The 27,825-nt window shown below is 41.6% G+C and overlaps 2 protein-coding genes across 3 annotated transcripts in view; one reads left to right on the top strand and one right to left on the bottom strand.

Moving 5' to 3' along the window:
• Window positions 1–27,825, bottom strand: part of PIK3C2A (phosphatidylinositol-4-phosphate 3-kinase catalytic subunit type 2 alpha) — a 201,740-nt gene that overhangs the window by 127,924 nt on the left and 45,991 nt on the right. Inside the window, exon 1 of one of the 2 annotated variants that reach the window (XM_040495703.1) lies at window positions 277–384. The exons of the other annotated variant lie outside the window; for it this stretch is intronic. The gene's annotated coding sequence lies outside the window, so the exon portion shown is untranslated. Of the gene's footprint in view, window positions 1–276; window positions 385–27,825 lie in introns of those variants that run through there. 2 annotated transcript variants of the gene reach the window in all.
• LOC121043750 (putative histone-lysine N-methyltransferase PRDM6) lies at window positions 30–1,757 on the top strand. The gene is made up of 3 exons (XM_040495751.1): window positions 30–87; window positions 233–480; window positions 1,424–1,757. Exons 1-3 carry the CDS (start codon window positions 30–32, stop codon window positions 1,574–1,576), a joined length of 459 nt encoding a protein of 152 aa, XP_040351685.1. The 3' UTR covers window positions 1,577–1,757.

The following is a 27,825-nucleotide window of genomic DNA, read 5'->3' as shown; positions in this document are numbered from 1 at the left end:
ACCTCCCAGCCCCCGCCAAGAGGGGCCTAATGGGGGTGCGGGCCCCTCACACCTTCGGCGGGACAGTCAGCAACGGCCTGGGTGGAAGCAAGGCCCGGGGGAGGTGAGTCTGGCTGGGGCAACGCCAAGAGTACCAGATGGAGGGTCAAAGGCGGGCACCCGGGGACTGGGGGCCGCCTCAAGAGACCCTCCCTTCCTGGGCCCCCCGGGGCCCCTCACTGCCCTTGAACAGCAGGGTCCCGGATACCGGCCCCCGCCACACCTATCGCTCCTCACCTCACGCTGCCCGAGCCTCTGCCTCCACCACAACCCGAGCCGCCGGAGCAGCCACGGTGCGAGCCATTTCCCTCTCAGCCGCCGCCAAGAGACTCGGCGGACTCCACGGCCAGCCAAGCACAGCACGTCACTTCCGACCAGAGAAGCACCGCCTTCCGCGCCCAGGCTTCTGGTGGATTGGCTGGTGCAGACGGCCTACCTGAGGTAGTGGGCGGGGCTTGGGCGCGTCCCGCGAGGCTAGAACTCAGGGTGTAGGGGCCAGGCTCCGGCTTTCCCGGGGAAATGCCGAGCAGGCCCTGGATACCTCTCCTCGCAACACCAGGCCGGGGACGGGGATGCCTCCTGGAACCCCAGCCGGCCCTCTCTCCGGCCGGGCGTCCGCCAATCACCAAAGTACTCTATTGTTCCCCTGCCCTCTCCGGGGATTCAGCAGTCTCCTCCAACCCGGCTGTGGCTCCCAGATTCGTGGTTTTGGCCCCAGGCCGCTGCGATATTAGTTTGTGACTGGAAGACTGAAAGGAGCAGGCAAGATATAAAATCATGCACTCCAAGCAGTATTTACCGACTCCTCACGGTGGATCAGGTGCTGTGGGGCGTGTAATTAGTAGTCCATCACGTGGATTGTGTAAAGCTCTTTCACATCAGTGTCTCATTTAATCCTCAGCAGCCAGGTATGGAAGATAGTCCAATGATAACTCACAGCCAGATAGACGGCTCTTCACTACATTACCAAATATCTTTAGATGCAATCTCCATAATAATATCTGCCTCATGAGAATTGAATAAGATTATGCCTGTAGAGTTGAGCCTTCAAATGTCCGATTTAAAAATTATATAACCATGTCAAGCAGATAAGAAAATTGTCCGCGTTTACATATGGTGAAGCTGGGAGCAGGATTCAAACTCGGTTCTGATTCCAATCTGTAGCATTTTACAACAGATTGTCCCTTAAACGGTAAGAGAAGGGGGTGCGCTCCTTCCAAAGGCTTACAATCTAATGCGCTAGATAGACTGATTTGGGCTGCAATTTTCAGTTAAAAAAAAATTTTTTTTTTTTTAATGTGAGAAGGCTGTAAGTAGAAACTTAGCTCCAACAAATAATGGGAAAGAAAAGTTTTCTTTCTTTCTTTCTTTTTTATTTTGTAAGGTGGATGTGAAGTGGATGAAGCCCTCTAATCACTGTAATAAACCTGCCTACACCTCCCAAGAAATGCGGAGACTGGATAGAGTTGCTATGCTATGGAGAAGTCTAGAAACAACTGTATTCTTTGTGGCTATGGCTACCAACTCCTACTCTTAGCTTTCCATCTCTTCCACCCCTCCCCCAACCCAACTTCCAGGCAGACTTTACACACCCTAGAAGAATGTCCCTTAGGAATCTGTTTAGTTCCACAGCATTGTTCTGCTTTATCTTCTCATCAAAGGAGGAATTTCTAGAATTGGCAGCTCTTTCACAAGATTAAAAGGGGAGGGGAAAACGATTTATCTCAGCTGGTTTCCTAGCTTCTGCTCAAGAACTGAGTGTGCCTTCAGAAAGAAGGAAGACGCCTTGAGAGAACACTGTGTCTAGAGGGAATATTAACCATTTAACTTTTTTAATCTTTCTTATATTTTTCTTATGAGAAATATTTTCTGAGTCCCAGCAGCAGAGGGCCTTTGCTTGAGTGAACTTCATTATGTTGTTATACCTCTTGAATGGCCAATACTTAACAGGCTCTGATTGACCAGAAGGGTCCCAATAGGAAGAGATAGAAAGGGAGTTGAATAGTGCTCCAGATTCCAAAAAATCAGCATCCACAAATTGCCAGGTGTCAAGAATCTGAACTAGTAGCCCTCCCTTAGCAGCTTCTCTCTCTGGCAGAGGGTGTATGAAGATGCATGTGTTAGCAATAGAAATACAGATTTCTAGGACAAACTGGCACTGCTGTCATTTGAAGAACCAGATAAGAACATAGTTGGCAGCCATTTCTCTCTTCTTTCTCCTACTAGCTTCAATATTAAGATTTGAAGGTAGAGAAAAGAATTGAGGAGGAGGCATTATATTTTTAAGTGTTCCAATCCTAACCTCCCACAGAGAACTTAACAGCACCACAAATATTTCCAAACTTCTTCCAGTACCAAATGAGAAATGGGCAACCTTGTTTTATCACAGGGAAAAGAAAAAAAGGCTGATATTTATTGAGCATTTGCTAAGGCCAGGCTCTCTTCTTAGTGCTTTACAAGTCATTGAATTCCTCTAACAATCTTATTAAAAGGTGCCATTATGATATCCTCATTTTGTAGCTGAGAAATTTGAAGAACAGAGAGCATAAAGTAATTTGCCCATAGTCACACAGCTACTAAATAGTACAGCTGGGATCCAAACCTGGGTCTAACTGCAAGGCCCATGCTCTTTTACCTTCAAACTGCCCCCCAAAAGGCCATGGAGATTTTAACAGCTATAAAATAGCTACTAAAGGCCATTTATCAGTAAATTCTTCACTTTCCTTTCCCAATGCTATATCCCTACCCCAGTAGAACTCTGCTGAGTCCTATACCACACAACATAAAACCTGTGGTCTCTACTTCTTGGAGATCATTACCTAAGACAGGTAACACTGTCATAGAGAAATGACATTATGAACATTAAATGTGTGGGTAGTAAAAGGATGTAAAGTTTGTAGAAGGAATAGGGAAGTTGCCTTGTAATTCATTCAGAAAAAAAAAGTATTGAGCCCCTGTTTGCAATATATCAGACACTATCATCTGTGCTAGAGATACAGTAGTGAACAAGACAAGGTGTCCCTGCCCTCATAGAGCTTAGTCCGTGTCCAACAGCAGAGACCAACATTGAACACCTAATTAAACAATTGTTTAAACTGTGATAAGTGGTGTGAAAGAAAACTACATGTGCTTTGATTTAGAATAGAAGGCAGGGGCGGCTGGGTGGCTCAGTCAGTTGAGTGTCCAACTCTTGATTTTGGCTCAGATCATGATCCCAGGGTCATGGGATCAAGCTTTGTGTAGGGCTCCAAGCTAAACATGGAATCTGCTTAAGATTCTCTTCCCCTCTGCCTGTTCCCATGCTCATGTGCTCTCTCTCTCTCTCTCTCAAATTAAAAAAATATATATAAGATAAAATGGAAGGCAGAAAGGCCTTCTCTGAGGAACATTGAGCTGAGGTCTAAAGGATGAGTAGAAATTGAGTGAGGATGAAGGAGGAGACATCCCAGGCAGAGGGACAGTGTGTGCAAAGACACTGAGGGAGGAAGGAGGATGGTTCAACTGAGGAACTGAGACGCCAGTGTTGCTGTTGTACTGGGAACAAGGGGGAAGTGGCTTCAGAATTGGTGGTGAGGCAAGCAGATCATGCCAGGCCTGGGAGGCTATATTAAGAATTTAGATCTTTATCCTAAGAATGAGGAGGATTTTAAGCTCTCAAATGATCCAAGTTATATTTTTAAAAGATTTCTTAAGGCTGGGCAGAGAATGTAACAGAGGCTACAGAGGATTTAGGCAGCCCAGTTTAGAGATTATTACAACAATATAGGGAAGTGACAATGGTGGCTTGAACTTTGCATAAGGCACAGTAAATATAAAGCTGAGTCAGGGCTTCTGTCCTTGGAGATAGTCAAGTAGGAGAGAGAGATTTGGAAACAAGTATGATGTAGTGAGCATTACTAGAGAGAAGTCCAAGTAACATTGGAAGCTAGGAAGTTCAGGGGAAAGAAGAGGGGAGGATGGAAGGTAATTAGTTACTTATTGCTACATATCAAATTACCCCCCAAACTCAGTAGCTCAAAGCAATAAGAATTAACTATCTCATAGTTTCTTTGGTCAGAAATACAGTTACAGACAAGCTATCTGTTGCCAGTCTCATCTAAAGGCTTGAATGAAGAGAGATCCACTTCCATTTTCACTAACATGGTTGTTTTAAGGTCTTGATATCTTGAAACATGGGCCTCTCCACAGGGCTGCCTCACACTATGGCAGCTGGCTTCCTCCTACATGAATGACCAAGAAAGAGCAAGAAAGAACAAGAGTGTGTGAGAGAAAGCACCCCTGAACAGAAGCCATGGTCTTTGTAACCTGATCTCAGAAGTGAGGTCCCATCACTTCTGCCATACTTTATTCATTAGAAGTGAGTCAATAAGGAGCTCCTGGGTGGCTCAGTTGGTTAAGCATCCGACTCTTGGTTTCAGCTCAGGTCATGATCTCACAGTTTGTGAGTTTAAGCCCTACATTGGGCTCCTCACTGACAGTGTGGAGCCTGCTTGGGATTCTTTCTGTCTATCTGTCTGTCTGTCTGTCTCTCTCTCTCTGCCCCTCCCCCTTCAAAATAAATAAATAAAACTTTAAAAATATATATGTTAAAAAAAAGGAGTCAGTAAGTCCCTCGTGTTCAAGAGGAAAGGAATACACAAAGGTGAGGCATACACAAAGGCTTGAATACTAGGAGGTGGGGAGAGGTCACTGGGGGTCATCTAGAAGCTGGCTACCACAGCAGGTTTCACAGAAGAGGTAGCACTTGAAGAGGTTACATTGGAGTTTTTCGGGAGCATCTCAGGAGGAAGGGCTTTCTAGGTAAAGAAAAGGGTATGTGAAAGATACAGAGGTATCTTTCTATAAATTTACTTCCATGAATTCTACCAATACACTTGCATCTTTGTGAAAAAAATATACATATACAAGGGTAGTCATTGAGGCATTATCATCTTAGTTTGCTAGGGCTGCCATAACAAAGTACCACAAACTTACTGGCTTAAACAATAAGTTTATTGTCTCACAGTACTGGAGGCTAGAAGTCTGCGATCCACAATCCACGATCCACGTGCTGGCAGGGTTGCTTCCTTCTGATAGCTACAAGGGAAGTATCTGTTCTAGGCCTCTCTCCTTGGTTTATAGATGAATGTTTTCTCCTTGTGTCTTATCATCTTCCCTCTTAAAGGTCTCTATCCAGCTTTTCTCCTCTTAGAAAGACGCCAGTCAGATTGGCTTAGGGCCCACTCTAAGTGACCTCATTTTAACTTGATTATACGGAACGTATCCAAATAAGGTCACACTCTGAGATATCAAGGGTTAGGACTTCATTATGAATTTTGAGGGTAACACAATTCAACTGAACAGTCATATAGTAGAAAAAGAATAAAAGGAATCTAAAATTTCAACAATAGGGAATGGATTAAGTAGGTTATGGTATGTCATAAAATGGGAAATGGAATACTGTACTATATAGCTGTTAGAAAGATGTACTGATAAGGAAAATCTCCAATGTGGAATAATCTCCAATATTCTGTTAAAGGAAAAAGCTGAGTTGACTAATAATTTGTGAAATGCTAGTATTTATGTTTAAAAAACTAGAATGTGTTGTAACAAAATAGGAAACTATTTTTGGGGAAAAATACACAAGAAATTAATAGTATTGTCTGTGTCTGTGAAGAACTCCTGAGAGGGTAGAGGTCAGCATATAGAAGGGAGCCTTCTTTTTTACTATAGACTCCTTTTGTACAGGTTGATTTGTTATCATGAGCACATACTACTTTCAAATTAAAAAAGAAATATATAGGAGCTTAGTAATTTCAGCATGAAGCATATTTAGAGTGTGCTGAATGCTAATAATTCTGATTAGAATTGAGTGACAAAAAAAAAAAATAAGTTGGTGTGGAACTGTGCAGACTGTGTGTGATGAAGGATGGGAGTTGTGATTAGTTCTTATGTTATAAACCTGTTTTAAAGTGGCAGTGGACTATTTTATCAGTCCTTCAAGGCTTTTCTAGTCCAGGATTCTCTAGCATAATCCTAATATTAGATTCAGTTGGTTTCAATAAATGTTAATCTTTTTTTAAGTTTATTTATTTTTGAGAGAGACAGAGAGAGACAGAGAGAGAGAGCACAAGTGCATGCAGAAAAACGGCAGAGAATCCAAAGTGGGCTCTGCAATGACAGCCCCGATTTGGGGCTCAAACTCACAAACCATGAGATCATGACTGGAGCTGAAGTCGGACACTTAGCTGACTGAGCCACCCAGGGACCGCCAATAAACATTAACTGAGGTCAGCCAGAAGCCAGGCTGGGTACAGGGAAACAAAGATGAATACAATATGATCCTGCCTTTGCAAAGCCTAGAGTCTAGTAAACTCAAAAATAGAACTGAAAAAACACAAAAGGTAAACAAGTAGAAAATGTCAATAAAAGTTATTGACTGTGGTAAAAGTTATGGTAAAATGGCATACCTGGTACCAACAGAGGAGCACCCAGCCCCACTGGACCAGAGGAAGAAGCTCTAAAGAATGAGCAGATGTGGGGCGCCTGGGTGGCGCAGTCGGTTAAGCGTCCGACTTCAGCCAGGTCACGATCTCGTGGTCTGGGAGTTCGAGCCCCTCATCGGGCTCTGGGCTGATGGCTCAGAGCCTGGAGGCTGTTTCTGATTCTGTGTCTCCCTCTCTCTCTGCCCCTCCCCCGTTCATGCTCTGTCTCTCTCTGTCCCAAAAAAATAAATAAACGTTAAAAAAAAAATTAAAAAAAAAAGAATGAGCAGATGTTAGTCAGGTTAGGGTAGGAAACAATGCTTCAGGCAGAGGGAAAAGCATGAGCGATGGTACAGAGACCTCAAAATGGCTCAAGGTATCTGGAACTACTTGGAATTTAAATATTTCCAATAAAGGCAACTGTTTAAGAGGGTCGCTGAAAGATTTTTAAAATCTGTAGAGCTTTATAAATTTATTCACATGGGTATAGTAACAGATTTTTTTTAACCCATTTCCCCATATGATGGGTCCTGATTTTTTTTTTTCAACATTTATTTATTTTTGGGACAGAGAGAGACAGAGCATGAACGGGGGAGGGGCAGAGAGAGAGGGAGACACAGAATCGGAAACAGCTCCAGGCTCTGAGCCATCAGCCCAGAGCCCGACGCGGGGCTCGAACTCACAGACCGCGAGATCGTGACCTGGCTGAAGTCGGACGCTTAACCGACTGCGCCACCCAGGCGCCCCGGGTCCTGATTTTTAATTATGGTCACTGTGGCTGATAGTAATCTCCCTGTTTTCTGAAATCTTAACATCTAATTACTTACTCAGTTTAGTCCTTAATTACCTCCTATCTTAAAGTGTTTTCAAATTGTTCTGTAATTATAGCTTCCTTCCATCTATTGAGTTCTTAGTGTTAGACATTGTGCTCAGCAGTACAGATACTGTTTCATTTAGTCCAAAGCCTAAACTTTTTACCACTACCATCCTGAACTTCTCCAAGAGAAGATCATAAGCTCCCCGAGGGCAGAAAGCAAAGTTTAAATCTGGTTTCCCTTCTCATAGTTTCCCTACCCAGCCTCTCCTCCACTTAACTCCCTACATGTATAACTTCCCTTGACCTTATACTCCCTCCAGCTTCTGCCTGATTTCTTTGTTTCCCATGATAACAAAACTCAGAACTGTCTATACTTGCTGGGTTTCTCACCTCACCAGGCTTTCATCTCCTCCACATACTGAAATGTCTCCTATCAAGTCACTATTGACCCACATGTTGCCAAAGTCAGGTCAATTCTCTGTCCTCATCCTTCTGGATCATTCAGCAGTTTTTGACATCAGTGATTGATCACTCCCTCCTTAACACACTTTGCTTTTTAGGCTTTCATGATGCCAGGTCCACTTTGTTTTCCTCCAACCTTCCTGCTTGTTTCTTAGTCTCTTGTCAGCTCCCTCCCCTTTATCAGACTTCCAAAAGTAGGAATGCACCAAGACTTAGTCTTCAGCTCTTTTTGCTGTTTATACTGCCTAACTAGATGAATTCATCTGCTCCTATGGTTTTAAATACCATTCCTAGGCTAATGATTCTCAAATTTGTATCTCTGGCCCCTGACTTCTCCCCTGAAATCTAGACTTGGGTAACCATCTATTTGATATCTCCAATTGCATGTTGGGTGGACAAATCAAAATTAAGATAAACACAGATTAAGAACTCTCAATTATTACCCCGCACCTGTTCCCCACTTCCCCATCCCCTCATCCCCTCCACAACTTATCCATCTCAATAACTGGCACCATTAGCCCAGTTACATAGGCCAAAAGATTAGGAGTTAGCCTTGATTCCTCGCATCTCCTCACATTCCAATCAGTAAGTTCTATTGGCTCTATCTCTGAAATATACTCTACTGCCTAAACTGACCCTCCTTGCCCTCTCAGTGCTGTAATCTGGTGCAAGCTATCATCTTAATGGGCCTTCCCATATCCAGTCTTGCTCCAAAAAGTTCATTCACCAAGCAGTAATTGGAGTGATTTTAAATGGTAAATCAGATCACCACTCCTGACTAAAACTGTGGTAGCTTCCCATTGCATTGAGAATAAACCTTGCCTTTATTTACAAAGGCCTTGCACTATCATTTCCCTGTTTCCCTCTACCTTAGGGCTCTGCACCTTGCTCACTATGTTCCAGCAACAGTGGCCTTCTTTCCATTCCTAAATGGGTAAGAACAGGTAAGCTCTGTCCTGCTCTGATGACTTTATACTAGCTATTTCCTTTGCCTGGACTGCTGTCCCTTGGGTTTGACTGGCTCCTTTTGGTCATTCAGATCTCTGCTTAAATGTCACCTGCTTAAAGAGAACTTCTCTGACTACCCAATCTAAAAATAGCCACCTGGTCCTCATGTATATAACATCACTTTTATTTTATTTTATTTTATTTATTTTTAACATCACTTTATTTTAATGCTCTGTAAAGCATCAGTCACCTCCTGATACTTTAAAAAATTTATTTTAGTACATTGTCTTCTACACTAGAAGGTAAGCTCAATGACAGCGGGGACTTTGTCTTGTTCACCACGAATTCCTATACATTTAGAGTAGTGCCTGGAATTTAATAATTATTGATTGAATGAATGAGTGAATTTACTTCCATTTATATTTAGTCTTTCCCCCCACAGTTAAAAGGACAGCCAAGACCCATGTCTTAAAGGGATTAGAAATGAATGTGAATTATGAAAGGCAAATATATTTTTTTAATATCAGGGCTGTGAGATCAAGACCTGAGCTGAAATCAAGGGTCAGATGCTTAACCAACGGAGCCACCCAGGCGCTCCTGCAAGACAATTATTATTTAAATGAAAGTCCTGCTTTGTAAACCAAGAGTGGACAGCATTTATACTGCCACTGCAGCATTAAAAAAAGATTCAGTTGAGAGTTACTATATAAGACATAAAATGAAGTTGGAAACTTTTCAAGGAAGAACTATCAACTGCTTCCTCCATGTGCTTCAAGAAGGATATCAATTTTGTGCATCATAAAAGTTATATGTATAGGCTGTGACTCACAAGAGGAATAGCCAACCTACTCTTTTCTCTCCTCCTCTCCCCTCCCTATAAATATCATAAAGAAACAGCTATGATAGGCTCTTGAAAGAGCAGCTAACATTTTCTGAGAGCTTACTGTATGGTAGACTCTAAGAGTCTAATGGATTTAGTGAATTAACTCCTTTATTCTTCACAATAACCCTATGTGGAAGGAATAATATAATTCCCATTTACAGATATGAGGCACAGAGAGGTTAAGTTACTTGCCTGGGTCACAAAATAAGTGGTAGAGCAGGACAAGCTGACCCCAGTGCCCCACTTCTTAATCATCTATCATGCTGTCCTAAGAGGTGGCATTTCAATGTATATATTTGTCACCACGGTACTCCTCTTTGAGACTATGGAGGAGGGTATGGACAAATACATGGGGGTGTGTGGGAAAGTGTCAAACCAAATAACCCATAGGTTTTTCTTTTTTGAACCATGGACCTTTTGGCGGTCAGGTGAAGTCTATAGACTTTTTTTCCGACTAATGTTTTTACATTCAAAACTAAAATACAATTGAAAACCAATTACATTGAAATATAGTTCTCAAAATATTAAATTAGCATTTGTTATAGTAATATACATGCTTCTTTATTAATGTACTAAGTAAGACCTAATACCAGGTCTAGTGACTACCATAATTTCATAGCTGTATGAGCATAAATGATATTTCAAGATATTTTTAACTGTTATAATGTGATGTAGAAATATCTCTTGGGATGTCTATTGGTGACAAAGTCACAGATACTGCTAATACTACTGTGACTTATTGCCTACCTTAGTAATGGAAGGACTTGGTAAATTTCTGTCAGAGGTTAGTAAAAATAAAGATGTGATTTATTTTTCTTAAGTTTTTAGTTAAATTCTAGTTAGTTAACATACAGGGTAACATTACTTTCAGGTGTACAATGTAGTGATTCCACACTTCCATACCACATTGGGGGCTCATTGCAGAGGTGCACTCTTTAATCCCATCACCTATTTAATCACTGCCACCCCCCCCCCCGGGCTTTCTGGTAACCATCAGTTTGTTCTCTATAGTTGAGAGTCTATTCTTGGGGTTCCTGGGTGGCTCAGTTGGTCGAGCGACCAATTCCTAATTTCGGTTCAGGTCATAATCTCACGGTTTGAGAGGTTGAACCTCACATCTAGCTCTGCACTGACAGTGCAGAGCTTGCTTGGGATTCTCTTTCTCCCTCTCTCTCTACCCCTCCCCTGCTTGTGTGCTCTCTCTCTCAAAATAAATAAACATTAGTACATATATATATTTTAAAAGTCTGTTTCTTGGTTTGCCTCTCTTACTTTTCCCTTTGCTCATTTGTTTTGTTTCTTAAATTCCACATATTAGTGAAATTATATGGTAGCTACCTTTCTCTGACTGACTTGTTTTGCTTAGCATAATGTTCTCCAGCTACAATGTTTATAGTAGCATTATCTACAAGAGCAAAATTATGGAAACATCCCAAGTATCCATTGACTGATGAATGGATAAAGAGAATATGGTTTTATATATACAATGGAATATTACTAAGCCATGAAAAAGAATGAAACCTTGCCATTTGCAACGATGTGGATGGAGCTAGAGTGTTATGCAAGGGATCATAGTTTTTAAACATAAAACTGGCCAGAGTCCCAGTTGGGGGGTTGACACCACCCATAAAGCATTTTGATAACTAAATCTTCAATTCTTACAGGTTTTTCTCTAGAGCAAAGAGAAAAAAATTCCAAACAGCACAGTTTCAACAAAAACAGCCTGGATCCAGAAAGAATCAGACCAAAGGCCAGCATAGTTTTAGTAGGAACAGCCCAGTTATCAGACCACAGGGTAGCACAGTTTTAAATAGGAATGATCTGGTTTCAAACAAGAGGTGAAGAAGGCCAGCACAGTTCCAACAGAAACAGTCAGATTCGGTAAAGGAGTCAGAACAAATACCAGATGAGGACTCTCAGAAAAAGAAAGAAAAAAAGAAAGAAAGAAAAAAGCTTAACAGCCCCCATATAAAACCTGCAAAGCTCAAACACAAAAAGAATAGAGCTTGAAAGCCAGAAGCATCATCCTCAAACTCCAAAGTTGGTGAGAAAACAGTGAGCCCAATTTGCTCGGTGGGTGCTGGCACCTGTTTCCTCACCAGCTTCAAAGTTGTTGGGGGTCTTCTCTGAATCCCTTCTGATGACCCAGTAATGTTAAACATAAAAAAATAAAACTGTTGGGGCGCCTGGGTGGCTCAGTTGGTTAAGCGCCGACTTTAGCTCAGGTCATGATCTTGCAGTTCGTGGGTTTGAGCCCCGCATTGGGCTCTGTGCTGACAGCTCAGAACCTGGAGCCTGCTTTGGATGCTGTGTCTCCCTCTCTCTCTCTGCCCCTCTCCCACTCATGCTCTGTCTCTATCTCTCAAAAATGAATAAACGTAAAAAAAATTAAAATAAAATATATAAAATTGCCAGGGGCACCTGGGTGGCTTAGTCGATTGGGTGTCCACCTTCGGCTCACGTCATGATCTCACGGCTCGTGAGTTTGAGCCCCGCATCAAGCTCTGTGCTGACAACTCAGAGCCTGGCGTCTGCTTCAGACTCTGTGTCTCCTTCTCTCTCAGACCTTCCCCTGCTCTCGCTCTGTCTCTCTCTCTCCTTCAAAAATAAATAAACATTTAAAAAATAAAAAATAAAAAAATAAAACTGTCAGTTATTTTATAAGTAAAAAAAATTTTTTTCAGGAACAACAGATTTGAAATCTAGACAAGCAAGCTACAGCAAAACCATAGGCATGTCTGGAGAGCAAAGGAGAGGACTGCTCTTTTATAGAGGAAAGGGGGGGATTTGGGAAAGCTGTCTTAAAAAGTAGGTCTGCTGGTGTAAAGTTGAGTTCTAAGTATAGTGGCTTTTCATTGTCTGAGTTGTGACCAGTTCTCATTGGCTGGGCTGTTCTGCTGGGCTGTTTTCTTCCTTCTGCTTGGGTAGTAAAGTAATACCCATGTGCAAGGTGAGTCTCTTCCTGTCAAGTCTGAAACCACAGGCAGTCTCCCTTGGATTGGTCCCAGAATTTCGACTCTTCAGAGCTCACTGGGGCCACAGGTGGGGGCAAGAGGGGGTAGAAAGACAAAGGTAAGAGGTGTGGTGATAAAGCACACATGAGCCAGCCCTTCCCAACCCACAGGCAGGCTCCCTAGGATCAGTCCAGTATATGAGCACTCAGAGCTTATCAGGGCAAAGGTAGGGATGTAGGGACAGTGGAGAGTGGGCGGGTGCTGCTGCCAAGAGCCATGTGGGGCAGGGGGCTGGAATGGTATCCTTGGTGAGGGCTGGGCTCCAGTGGGCACAAGGGCACCACTGAGGCTGTGACTGCCCTGTCAGAGCCCGGGCTCAGGAGGGTCTTTGCTAGCTGCTCCAGGATGTAATGGCACTCTGCCAGCCCCAAGATATGATTTTTTCCCCCATCTGAGATCATAGGCTCCCTGACTTCCATCCATGGATTTCTTGGGGGCTATTTAGGGGGAGGGGAGGTCTATGGACCTCAGGTTAAGAATCACTGTCAGCCAAAGTTATGAGCAGTTTCTGGGTATACTGTGGTAACCCAGTGTATTGACAAGAAGTGGGTAAGAAGAGGGCCAGGAAAATGACCAGGAATTTCTGGATTCAGCAGTATGGACTGATCACCACTTCCCATAAGTCTGTGGATTGACAATGAAAAATTAAATGAATCAAAACTTGTTGTGTGATATCTGTGAATAATTCCTTAAATGTTTCCTGAAATGCTGTTAATTATTACATGAATTTTTAAAATTAAAGCAAATTTGGGAAAAAATCAAACACAAGTGGATAGGTGTCTATCTTGGCATCTTGAGGATCTATATAGCTTTAGGGCAGACCAAGGCAGTAACTTGGTCTGATTAGCACAGTATGATTGCAAATCTTCCTGATTCTGCCACTCCCCACTCTGCGGTAACTTCAAAAGTGGGTAGCACACAACAATATGGAGATCAGAGAAGAACAATTTCAGAGCATGTGTGGGACAACCCAAGGTGACCAGAGTATATTGAAGCCCTACAATGATGGGGGCACAGATCAGCACAATGTGGATAGTAACATCGATGTGACATCATTTGTTACTAGAATTTGAATAGAAAAGAAATTTGAATTATACTGAACCTGCATCTTACTACCACTAGGAAGCTTTGTAATAATAACAATAGCTAACATGAATTGAATGTTTACTATGTGCCAGGCATCATTTAAAGTACTTCATACGCACTAACATGTTTAATTCCTCGAGCTAACTTATGAGCTAAGTGCTATTTTCTTCATTTTACAGTTGAGGAGATGGAGATATAGAGAGGTAGAAGTATATTCTTGACTTTACTTAAATGCTGTATTAATTATATACTAGCTGCTCTAACAATAAACTTTGAAATCTTGGTCACTTAACACAACAGGTGGTTATTTCTCCCCCTGCATAAGCCCAATAAGAGGTGGGGTGTTTAGGGACATAAACTGATAGAAAGATCTACCATCTTCAATACATTGCATCCAAGGTCACACTGAGGTTTCTTGCACCAGACTGGAGGTGACACATCTAATTCCACTGGCCAGAATTCACCCACACCTAACTGCAAGGGAGACTAGGAAACGTAGATGAACCGTGGGCCCAGAGGGAAAGAAAACTGGTTTCGTTGTCATGCTAACAAGTCAGATAACTCTATTGGTTCAAGCAAAAAGCCTCCCTTTTATTTTCATAATGTGCTCCTTAACGAACTAAAACCACTTTTAGATGAGCTTAGTGTGTGGCTTTTTTTTTTTTTTAATGTTTATTTATTTTGAGAGAGAGAGTGATGGAGCAGGGGAAGGGCAGAGAGAAAGAGAGAGAGAGACAGAGAGAGAGAGAGAGAGAGAGAGAGAGAAAATCCCAGGCAGGCTCTATGCTGTCAGCACAAAGCCTGACTCTAGGCTTGATCTCACCAACTGTGAAATTATGACCTGAGCTGAAATCAAGAGTCAGACACTTAACCCACTGAGCCACTCAGGCACCCCTAGTGCATGGCTTTTTCTTAAGTGAAAGATAATTATTTGCCTCTATACTGATAAAGTGGTGTTATTACCACTCAGCAGGCTCTCAATCTTTTTGTATAATTATTAGGCTTGAGATCAACTCTTCTTACATTCAAATGTTGTTTTTGGTAGCTGTCCTCCAATATTTAACTGATTAATTGCCAAAAATAGAGCACATAAACTATGCAGTTATCTGGAAAGTTAATTTCTTTCTTTCTTTCTTTCTTTTTTTTAAGAGAGAGAGTGAGAGTGAGAGGCAGAGGGAGATAGAGACAGAATCTTAAGCAGGCTCTATGCTCAGTGCAGAGTCCAATGGGGGGCTCCATCCCATGACCCTGGGATCATGACCTGAGCAGAAATCAAGAGTCAGATGCTCAACTGACTGGGCCACCCAGGTGCCCCTGGAAAGTTAATCTCTTAACTAGCTTATTAACTAAGGTATTCTCTTTACTAATAAAGGCTAGAATCATCTTGACCACACATGTGTGAAAGAACTTTGGAGTCTGAGTCATTATCTATGTGTTTAAGTGGGTCCAGATCTATTTTGGGGGGAAAGTCTTAGACCCACTTCTAAATGGCAGTAGGAGAGCTTCCCTTTCACAGTATCACACTGTTAGACTTCTTGCTTCTCTGGAAGAATGCCACTCCTACCTTCAGCTCTATTGATTATCAAAACAACTATTAATCAGCAGAAAGATCATTTCCATTCTAGTTTTTTAACAGAGAACTAACTTCAAACTACTGCACATTATTCATCAAAAGCACAAGTGAAAGAAGTAATATTCATCGAGGATTACTTGAAAGATAAGTAATCCATCCATTTCTCTAGACATTCTAAATGTTATCCCAATTTATAGCCTCTAGAATAAGCTGTGTAGTTGGATTGCTCCTGGTCCTTTGTAGAATTGCTTTTACCGAGTAGTACTTTGGCTTTATGCACTGAAGTTCATTTTAAGAGATGGCCCTAGAAATCTTGCTGTTGTATTTATCAGAGGGATATTGTTGAGGACTTTAGCCATTATGTCATAGAGTGACTCATAATGAAGGAAAATTTTTCTCAGGTATTAATACAAGGAAGCTATATACTTTTTTAAAAGAACTATTTCATTTTATATCATAGGGACACCGAATTTCATAATAGTTCATATTTTCCTATTGCTTTGTTCCTGGAAGCTCAGAATCAAAGATTCAGCCCAGATCTAGCTATTGTTTATAACTGTATACCGTGAACTTCTGTAAGTCAAGCCTAACAGTTGACTTTAGTATATTTTCCTTCTCCTGTTTGCCTTTACTTCTCACCTCCACCCCAATTACTTAACTCATTTATTTCCTGCAATATTCCCTTAAGTTGCTTTGAATCCTTTTGGGAACATATAAACTATTTATATGTTTGGGAATGCATTTGCATATGTATGTTTATATATAAAGTAATGCTGAAGTGTTTGGAAGAACAAAAGATGTCGAGCTAGATGTTTGGTTAAATACTATTACTGAGTATTTTCCATAAAGAGAAGTTTTGCATTGGAATTTATGTTTGTTTCTTTCCTTTTTGCTTTTTTTTTTAATGTTTATTTTTGAGAGAGCATGAGGGAGTGGGGGAGGGGGAGAGAGAGAGAGGGAGATGGAGGATCTGAAGCAGGCTCAGTGCTGAGGGCAGACAGCCTGTCAGGCTGTCGTGACTCAAACTCACAAACCGGTAGATCATGACCTGAGCCGAACTCAGACACTTAACTGACACCCATGCAGCCCAACACTCTGCTGTTTCTAGCATTGTCCACCAAACTATGCTGCAAACCCTTCCCACTCTTGCTTTTTCTTCAGCTCTTCCCCACCTCTCTTGCTCCTCATTGTCAAATCTTCCTCCAAGGCCTCAGAATTTGCTGCTCTCTCATCCTGGATTGTTCTTCTGTGACGGGCTCCTTCTTCATGTCTTCTCAGAGAGGCTTCCTAACCCCCATTCTCTCTAAAGCTGATGTTTGTCCCCTAGTGACCCCACCTCATTATCCTCCTTCATAGTGCTCTGTGTTTTTCTTCATAGCACCACCTTGTTTTCGTTTTATTAATTCACTTGCTAGATATCTGTCTCCTCAGCTAGAGGGTGAACTCATGAGGGAAAGTACTATGTTGTTTTCTTCATCTAGGTCTTAAGATGAATGAATGAATAAATGGTCCAGCCCAAGAACTGTAGAAAATCTCTTCTGACTCTTGTATACCCTCAAGATAGTTCCTTTTTCTTTTCTTTCTTTCTTTCTTTCTTTCTTTCTTTCTTTCTTTCTTTTTTAGGTTTTGTTTTTAAGTAATGTCTACACCCAACATGGGGCTCAAACCCACAACTTTTATTTATTTTTTTTTTAATTTTTTTTTCAACGTTTTTTATTTATTTTTGGGACAGAGAGAGACAGAGCATGAACGGGGGAGGGGCAGAGAGAGAGGGAGACACAGAATCGCAAACAGGCTCCAGGCTCCGAGCCATCAGCCCAGAGCCTGACGCGGGGCTCGAACTCACGGACCGCGAGATCGTGACCTGGCTGAAGTCGGACGCTTAACCGACTGCGCCACCCAGGCGCCCCAAACCCACAACTTTTAGATCAAGGCACCCTGATAGTTTCCTTTACTGAACTACTGAATTTACTCCTGTCTGACCACAGTCACTCACCACATTTAAAACCTTTGGTTCCTCTTTGTTTCCTGTTTCAGGATGGATTTTCTCAATCACAATGTGAGTTTTTAATAATCTGGCTAATGGATTGGAGGAACACTGAAGGTACAGCCAGCAGTAAGTAGATTTCACTAAGGGATTTAAATAGTCTCTTATTTCTTTTTAATTTAATTTTTATTTTTTAAATTTTATTATTTCTTTTTAATTTTAAGTTTATTTATTTATTTTGAGAGAGAGACAGAGAGAGACAGAGAGAGAGAGAGCACGAGTAGGGGAGGGACAGAGAGAGAGAGGGAGAGAGAGAGAATCCCAAGCAGGCTCTGCACCAGCAGTGTGAAGCCCAATGTGGGGCTTGAACTCATGAACTGTAAGATCATGACCTGAGCCAAAACCAAGAGACAAACGCTTAACCAACTAAGCCACCCAGGCACCCCATCTTGTCATATTTCTGTGGGCAATGGTGGCAGAAAGGCAAGAAAGGGAGGTGGAAGGGACATTTATTAAGAACTGCTTAGATTAGGCAAGACAAGAACCTGTGAATGCAAGTGATAGGAACATGAATTTCAGCTCACTTCTTTTTTTTTTTTATTTTTTTAAACATTTATTTTTGAGAGAGAGAGAGAGAGAGCACACATGAGCGGGGGGAGGGGCAGAGAGAGGGGAAAACACAGAATGTGAAGCAGGCTCAGAGCCCCATGTGGAGCTCTAACTCATGAATGGTGGGACCAGGACCATGGCCTGAGCTGAAGTCAGGCACTTAACCAACTAAGCCACCCAGGCACCCCTTCAGCTCACTTCTTTAACAATAAGGGTAAAAGTCAAGAATAGAATGAGTTTCCTTGGGAGGGTCATTCACTCAACAAAAGTATTGGGCACATTTCACATGCTAGGCATAGTCTTGGGCACTAGAGATGGAACATGAATAAGACCTTGTCCCTGTTCTCATGGTACTGACAGTTTAGTGGAGGCTGGGAGGAATCTATTTCAGAAAATGTTCTATCAGACCTGGAATCAGGGATTCTAGCCCTGGGCAGAAGCCAGATTCAGGGATGGAGGAAGGAGATGAGTGAACATTTGTTGAGGGCTTACTGTTTGTCAGGCACCATTTGAAGCACCATACACAGCTTCCATGTTCCCCTGAGGGGAGAAACATTGTGGTGCTCTTGGGTTCCCTGGGGCACTGAGTGTTAACATGTACACAGGAAACCCTCAGTACTCAATTAATTACTGATATCATTCAAGTGCTTCAATGGTAATGAGATGCTAGTAGCATTCATATGCTCATAACACAAATGCTAAAATAAAAATTAAGAATAACAAAAAATGGGGTGCCTGGCTAGTTCAACCAGTAGAGTCAGTGACTCGATCTCAGGGTTGTAAGTTCAAACCCCATGTTGAGTGTAGAAATTACTTAAAAATAAAATCTTAGTGTGCCTGGGTGGCTCAATTGGTTAAGCATCTGACTCCTGATTTTGGCTCGGGTCACCATCTCACGGTTCATGAGATGAAGCCCGGTGTCTGGCTTTGCGCTGACAGCACAGATACATGTGGGATGTATATATGGGATTCTCCCTTTCCCTCTCTCTTTGGCCCTCACCCCCCCTAAATAAACATAAAAAATTAAATAAAATCATAAAAGAATAACACACACACACACACACACACACACACACACACACACGCTAAATTATTTGCCAGAGGCCACTTTTTACAGTTGTCATCAAAGCTGGATTTATCCTTACGATTTCTTGGACTGTAGTCCCACGCTTGGATTTCAAAGTCACACTTCGCCTTCCTAATATGTGAGGTAACTGCAATTGTTGCACAGCCAGTCATAAGAATTCTGAAATGTTATAGCTACAACTATGCCACCTGTAATAAGAACCGTGATGAATGCTCTAGATACTATTTTAAATATGCCACAAGTTTTGTTTCCTCTCCCTTTACATAAATGAATTTATTTTTTTTAAGAAACAAGGAGATATTTTATTGTATTTTATTTTACCATAAGCCTTAGAAATGCTCAGCTCCTGTTAAGCACACACCCAAAGAACAGTGGCAAATAGGAATTCAAAGTAAAACCGGACATTAACATGGTGTCCATTGCCCTTATTGCAAATTTGCACAGCTGGGTTAGGGGGTGTAGGTGCTCACTCCATGCCTTTTTTCTGTAATGAACTTCCCACTGTTGGATGATTTGTGATAGTATGGACACCACTGACTCAATGGACACACACATACTGCATAGGATGGGTAGACTGGAAGGAAAATATCGTATGATTGATGGTGGCTATTTTACATGGTAGGATGTCAGTATTTTTAAATCTTCTATATTTGATTTTCTTTAAAAAAATTTTTTTAATGTTTATTTATTTTTGAGACAGAGAGAGACAGAGCATGAACAGGGGAGGGTCAGAGAGAGAGGGAGACACAGAATCTGAAGCAGGCTCCAGGCTCTGAGCTGTCAGCACAGAGCCTGACGCGGGGCTTGAACTCACGGACCGTGAGATCATGACCTGAGCCGAAGTCGGACGCTTAACTGACTGAGCCACCCAGGCGCCCCTATATTTGATTTTCTTTAAGACAAATGATTAGTGAATAAATACAATAGGATACTTTGCCCAGGATTGAATATGCACACCTAATAAAGTTTGCTTTAAATCATGTACAAAGTCTTATGAAAGACATGGTAAATATAGTAGCAGCATATGTAGATCTGGGGGAAGAAATGGTCTTGGAAGAAGTCAAGAAAATACTGACAATTTACCCGAAGTTCAAACAGGCAGACAGGGCCATGGGAGTCTCATTATAACACAGCATGCATTTTTAGTGTTTGCCCTTTTTAAGATTGACTGTTTCACATTGATCAGTCTCTCCCTTTAGCTGACAAGCCACGGGCTCTGTTTCTCATTACTTCCCGCTCCTCTCCTTTGCCTTCCTTCATCCACCAAGTAAGATGGCGCAGCAACAGCTGAGTCCATACTTACTAAACCACCCACATCCATACACGTTCGCCCATGTCCACATAGCAAAGCTCCATGAGTAATTCCTGAGCAGTGTCACTGCTGTCCTGACAGTACTGTTTCCCCTTAGCTCTCTGCTAAGAACTTTCCAGTTCCAAGATAGAGGAAGAAGCCCCAACTCTCCTTGTAGTCAACTCACTTTTCTTTGTCTAAGATAAAAACCTTATGTCATTTCTATTTTAATAGAATTAAGATATGAAAATCTGAGCATATACATCCCAGAGGACATATACGATTTGCTTGGTGCAGAGATTTTTGAGTGAGATTCTATTACCAAGTGATACCTGATTCAAAGAGCATTAAAGAAATGACACCATCACTTACAGATTGTATGGTAGCTAGCATATTCCTCAACCGAAAATTTTCTCTTTGAAAAAGAATTTTGTGTTTGCCTATCAAAATGTATTTGAGAGATCTTCCATAAAAAGCTCAAGCCTTTCTCACAGGTGTTTCCCCCCTCCCTTCCCTCCTTCCTTCCTCTTTATTGTTTTTTACTGAAGTCTAATTAACATACAGTGTTATATTAGTTTCAGGTGTACAATATGATTCAACAATTCTATATATTACTCAGTGCTCATCAAGATAAGTGTACCCTTAATCTCCTTCATCTATTTCACTCATTCCCCACCCCCCCACTTCCCCTCCAGTAACCACCAGTTTGCTTCTGCATTTAAGAGTTTGTTTCTTTGTTTATTTTTTTCTTTGTTCATTTGTTGTGTTTCTTAAATTCCACAAGAGTGAAATCATATGGTATTTGTCCTTCTCTGACTTATTTCACTTAGCATTATACCCTCTAGGTCCAACCATGTTATTGCAAAGGGTGAGATTTCGTTCTTTTTTATGGCTGAATAATATTCTATGATACATATACCAAACTTATCTACCTATCTATCTATCCCACATCTTATTTGTCCATTTACCTATCAATGGATACTTGGGTTGCTTTCATATCTTAGCTATTATAAAAAATGCTGCAATAAACATAGAGCTGCATATATCTTTTTGAAAAAAAATTTTAATGTTTATTTTTGAGAGAGATAGAGAGAAAGAGCACAAGTCGGGGAGGGGCAGAGAGAGAGGGAGACACAGAATCTGAAGCAGGCTCCAGGCTCTGAGCTGTCAGCACAGAGCCTGATGCAGGGCTCGAGCCCTCAAACCATTAGATCATGACCCGAGCCGAAGTCGGATGCTTAACCAGCTGAGCCACTCCGGCACCCCTGCATATACCTTTTTAGATTAGTGTTTTTATTTTCTGTGGGTAAATACCTAGTAGGGAAATCACTGGATCATATTTTTAATTTTTTTTAAAAAATTTTTTTTCAACGTTTTTATTTATTTCTGGGACAGAGAGAGACAGAGCATGAACGGGGGAGGGGCAGAGAGAGAGGGAGACACAGAATCGGAAACAGGCTCCAGGCTCCGAGCCATCAACCCAGAGCCTGACGCGGGGCTCGAACTCACAGACCGCGAGATCGTGACCTGGCTGAAGTCGGACGCTTAACCGACTGCGCCACCCAGGTGCCCCAATATTTTTAATTTTTTGAGGAAACCTCCATATTGTCTTCCACAATGACTGCACCAGCTTTCATTCCCACCAACAGTGCATCAGGGTTTCTTTTTTTCCACATCCTCACTGACACTTATTATTTCTTATGTTTTGATTTTAGCCATTGTGTAAAGCAATATCTCACTGTGTTAATTTGTATGTTCTTGATGATGAGTGATGTCGAGCACCTTTTCATGTGTCTGTTGGTCATTTGTATGTCTCCTTTGGAAAAATGTCTGTTCAGGTCCTCTGCCCATTTTGAAATCAGATTATTTGTTTTTTTTGTTTTGTGTGTTTTGGTTTTTTGTTTGTTTGTTTGTTTTGGTGTTGTCTTAGCTCTTTATATATTTTGGATATTAACCCCTTATCATATATATCATTTGCAAGTATTTTTCTCCCATCCAGTAAGTTACCTTTTTGTTTTGTTCATGGTTTCCTTTGCTGTGCAAAAGGTTTTTATTTTGGTGTAGTCCAGTAGTTTCATTTTGCTTTTGTTTCCCTTGCCTAAGGAGACATACCTAGAAAATTTTTCTATGGCTAATGTCAAAGAAATTACTCCCTATGTTTTCTTCGAGGAGTTTTATGGTTTCAGGTCTCCCATTTAGGTCTTTAATCCATTTTGAGTGTATTTTTGTGTATGGTGAAAGAAAGTGGTCCAGTTGCATTCATTTGCATGTAGCTGTCTACTTTTCCCAACACCATATGTTGAAGAGATTGTCTTTTCCCCATTATAAATATTCTTGTCTCCTTTGTTTTAGATTAATTGTCCACATAAGTGTAGGTTTATATCTGGACTTTCTATTCTGTTCCATTGATCTATGTGTCTTTGTGCCAGTACACACTGTCTTGATTACATAAACGAATTGATTTTTTTTAATGTTTATTTATTTTTGAGAGAGAGAGAGACAGAGCATGAGCGGGGAGAGAGGGAGACACAGAATCCGAAGCAGGCTCCAGGCTCTGAGCTGTCAGCACAAAGCCGGATGCCGCGCCCGAACCCACCAACGGTGAGATCCTGACCTGAGTGGAAGTCAGCCACTTAACCAACTGAGCCACCCAGGCGCCCCAATGAATTGATTTTTAAAGCAGCATTTTACTTTAGATCCAGCAGGGGGAGCCAGGTCCATGTTGTTTAAAGACAAAACCCCACCCCCCCAAAACGAAAAAAAAGTCCCCTAAAAAATGCCTTCTAATTTCCAAAGTATTCTATTTCCACCTTCCTTTAGTGGCCCTGAACAGTTCTTTATTTCCCCTCTGTGACCTTAGGGCATAAAAATACCGTTGAAACACAACAGTAAAAACTTACTTTTTTGAGTTCTTTTGAAGGCATAAAATTTGAGTATTCCATTCACCCGTTTATCTAAACAAGCATGAATTGTTGCTTACCCTTCCTGCTGGTCTGGGGCAGGAGAGGAGACAGCCAGAGCAGGAAAGGGTCAGACTAGAGAATGGTGATGGGGCAATAAATAGGAGAGAGCAGCCACCTTTAGGGAGGAAGAGATCTTTGAAATGGATCTTGAAGGACAGTTAGCATTCCTCAGCCAATCGTGATTGGAATTGGCATTCCAGACCATGAGAATACTATGAGCAAATAACAGATGCAGTGTACTTGTAGAATTATAGATAGGAGAGGAAAAAGGTTGCAGGTAGGTAAGATAATTCTCAAAAGTAATCTAAGTGGGGTTTATTTCAACAATGTTGGATAATAGCTAACAGTAATAATTAGTAATAACTGATATTTGTGTTAAACAGATATCTAATATTCAATAAATACTTATATAGCACTTAATGTTCCAAATGCAACTGTAAGCACTTTACAAGAATTAACCAATTTAATCCTCACACAATCTGTTAATTAGCCCCATTTCCAAATGAAGAATCTGAGGAAAAATGAGGTTGAATAACTTGTGCAAGGCCACACACACTTGAGATGGGTAGACCTAGCAGTTGAGCCCTGGCAGCCTGGCTCCGGAGTGTGCACCTGATCTAAATACTGGACCTGTGTTCTCTCCTTTAATGCTCACAGAAGCTCTCTGAAGTCTGTGTGCTATCATTATGCCCCGTTGATATTTGGTATCATTATGCCCTTCAATATGCAAACAAAAAGATACCTGTTATTTCCCCTGTCCTGTCACACAAACTGTGTATATCATACACATCGTTCTGCACTTGCTTTTTAAAAAATTTATTTATTTTTGAGAGAGAGAGAGAGAGCACATAGTAGGAGCAGAGAGAGAGAGAGAAAGAGAATCCCAAGCAGGCTCCACGCTGTCAGTGCAGAGCCTGACATGGGGCTTGAACTCACCAACAGTGAGATCATAAACTGAGCCAAAACCATGAGTTGGACACTTAACCAACTGAACCACCCAGGCACCCCTGTTCTGCATTTGCTTTTAAAACCTAATGATATATCTTTGGAATGGCTGCAAAGTATTTCTGTATATGGATGTGCTATGTTTTGTTTAACCAGTCCCTTACCGTCAGGTGATTTATAGTCGTTCTCTGTCATAAACAATGAATGGCAATGAATAAAGGCTCTTTGCCATTTCCCTCAGATGTGAGCCTATCTGCAGGATAAATTCTAAGAATACATTTGATGGTCCAAAATACCTCATTCTGGGGCACCTGGGTGGCTCAGTCAGTTAAGCATCTGACTCTTGGTTTCAGCTCAGGTCATGATCTCAATGTTATGAGATTAAGCCCCATGTGGGGTTCCGTGCTGGGCATGGACACTGCTTGAGAGTCTCTCTCTCTCTCTCTCTCTCTCTCTCTCTCTCTCTCTGTCTCTGCTCCTCTCCCTCGCTTGCATGCTCTCTCTCTAAAAAACAAAAACAAAACAAAAAAACCCCAAATTTAAAAGATACCTGAATCTGTCATTTTGACAGAAGTTGTCAAGTTGCCCTTTGTAGAGGCAGTCCTGATATAAACATGAGTGTCTGTTTCCCCATTCCTTCACAAAAACTGTTATCTCAGTGCAGGTTTAATTTGCATTTCTTTTGTTAGGAGTGAAATTGAACATCATTCCATGTGTTCCAGAATCATTTAACATTTCTTTTTTTGTGTGGACTGTTTGATCACAACCTTTGTCTGTTTTCCTGTTGGGTTGTTGAGCTTTATATACACATATATTCCAGCTTCTGGCCAAAAACCCATGTGTGATTTTCCAGGCCCAACTGTAGGCAATTACAAAGGCTTTACTTGGCAGGCCTCGCAGGGGAACGCTGCCCCCACTAGACTTGATGCACAGGCAGTGCACTGCCCTTTCTGAAGGGAGTTTATACTCAGGCCTCCCTGGCCAGCCAAGGTCTTAAGCATATCTGCGTTTATAGACGGGGAGCCTTCATTCAGAAGTCTCTTTTCTAGGACTTTCCTGAGGGATCTCTGCTGAGGCCTCCTTATTAATGGGAGAGACAGGAGGGAGAAATCTTAAAGACACTTTTCTCCTCACTGACTCAGTACTCAGCACTTTTCCTTTCTGACTCAGTACTTTTCCACTCCTAACCCCTCTTTAAACCCCACCCATGTCCTGCTGATCCACTCATCCTGCGATGTTCCATGAGGGAAAATGCAACAGGAGGGAGTCATAACTTTCTCTGCTTTTAGCCTCTTGCTTATACTGTCACGGTAAGTGATTAAAGTCTTAAATGTTAGTTGCATTTGTCCCTTGTCATTTTATTATTTACTTATTTAATATTAATTGTTTTAATGTTTACTTATTTTTGACAGAGAGAGCACGTGCGCGCACGAGTGGGGGAGGGCAGAGAGAGAGGGAGACACAGAATTTGAAACAGGCTCCAGGCTCTGAGCTGTCAGCACAGAGCCCGACGCAGGGCTCGAACTCACAGACAGTGAGATCATGACCTGAGCCGAAGTCAGACGCTCAACCAACTGAGCCACCCAGGTGCCCCCGTCCCTTATCATTTTAATCGAGTAGTATAAACATCTGGGAGCTCAGCCTCTTGGTCAGCTGAGCCCTTGACTATATAAAAATATATCAATACATATACAAAAGATCAAGATAGACAATGAGAAAAGAAAGCTGAGTTAGCATGACCAACCTTAGCATTACCAGGACATGGGACTTGGACTGCTAATATTGAGCTAGCAGAGTACTTTCTTGGTTTTAAAACAGAATCGCAACCTGAGAACCCCTTCAGTCCTGGGCAGACTGAAAACTCTATGTGATTTGTAATGAACACATCAAACTTTGACCTCTGCAATCCAGTGGAAATATGAAAAGGAGACTCAGAAAACTATAAAGCAGAAAAATGTGATATTAAAATGTGTAAACAATGGGGTATGGGAGATTGGGAGGAGCTGGGGTGGGGATTGCAAAGAAAAGTTACTGAAGCAGAATGTGTCCAATAGAAAGGTAAACATGTGGTTTGAAAGGTGGGGCATACTTAGATATATACTTTTTTTTTTTTTAAGTAGGCTCCACGCCCAATGTGGTGCTTGAACTCACTACCCTGAGATTAAGAGTCTCCTGCTCTACCAACTGAGCCAGCCAGCCACCCCTATATTCTTCAGTAATAGACAAATGCATTCCATGTTGACACAGGAACTCAGGATGGTTACTTCATAAAGTAATGGGCTTACAGTTTAACATCTAATGAAAACACATCATGGTGGGCAGCTTAGTGGAGGTAATGTATATGCAGCTGGCATAATGCTTGGTACCCGGTAGGCACGCAGATCCTGCTCTTCCTGACTTAATCCCTTTCTCTTCCTGAGATTGGCTCTTGAGTTAAAAAGTGGTTTCAATACCCAGCACAATGCCTGGCACATAGTCAGTGCTCAATTAACATTTGTTGAATGAATATTGAGTGTACACATCAATTAATTTGGCATTGATTTTCGTGTGATGCCAAGCCAGTTTCTAGGAATTATTATCACTGCTCCAATTTGCACTTAAGGATGACCAGAATTACCTCCTTTTATATTCTGAATTTGGTCAGATATTATAAGCTGTATTCATCACTTAATCTTAAAAGGAAAAATATTATCAAATTCTCTTGGGCTATGTAATTTTAATTATTTCCCAATATTGTAACATGTGCGGTCATTGCAGAGCTCAGTCAAGGATTACAGGTTTCCTCAGCTATCCCAAAGTAGAGCATTCCCATGAGATCTTTCATAGGTTAAAAAGACCCAAAGGGAAGAAGCAATTATCGTTAATTTATATGCAAACATTTTCGAGCATTCCCAGACCTCCAAAATAACCTCTGTTAGGCTTTTCTGATAGTTTAGGACACATCTTGCTAATAGATACACAAAATCAATCAAGAGAAAGCAGTTTGCTCACAGACACAGTTCAAAGCCATAGCAACTTGAGGCTGAGATGCTGAGTGTACTTCCCAGAGAAGGAGCTTGGTGATGCCACTCTCACGAGTAGGGGTGTGTGCTGCCTCTGTAAGGGCTCCCTGCAAAACAAATGCTGAACGCTACTTTTGCTTTGACCTTTTTTCAAAAAAGTGAAAATGCTCTTTGGATTTCTTTCACTTAGCAAAAAAAAAAAAAAAAGGTGCTAGTATAGATAAGCAAAGTGTGAGGGCACCGGGGTGGCTCAGTCAGTTGAGTCTGACTCTTGGGGAGCGCCTGGGTGGCTCAGTTGGTTAAGCATCTGACTTCAGCTCAGGTCATGATTTCAGGGTTTGTGAGTTTTAGCCCTGCGTCGAGCTCTGTGCTGACAGCTCAGAGCCTGGAGCCTGCTTCAGATTCTGTGTCTCCCTCCCTCTCTGCTCCTCCCCTGCTCATGTTCTGTGTGTGTGTGTGTCTCTCTCTCTCTCTTTCTCTCAAAAATAATAAATATTTTAAAAAAGAAAAAAATTAAACAAATAAACAAAAAAGAGGCTGACTCTTGGTTTTGGCCCAGGTCATGATCTTAAGGGTTCATGGGTTTGAGCCCCACACTGGGCTCTGAGGTGACAGCATGAAGCTTGCTTAGGATTCTATCTCTCTCTCTCTGCTC

The sequence above is a fragment of the Herpailurus yagouaroundi genome, unplaced genomic scaffold (genome assembly GCF_014898765.1).
Source record: "Herpailurus yagouaroundi ecotype Mexico unplaced genomic scaffold, PumYag 187, whole genome shotgun sequence".
Lineage (NCBI taxonomy): Eukaryota > Metazoa > Chordata > Mammalia > Carnivora > Felidae > Herpailurus > Herpailurus yagouaroundi.
Note: the sequence above shows the minus strand (reverse complement) of the source record. Positions and strands in the feature narration are given on the sequence as shown.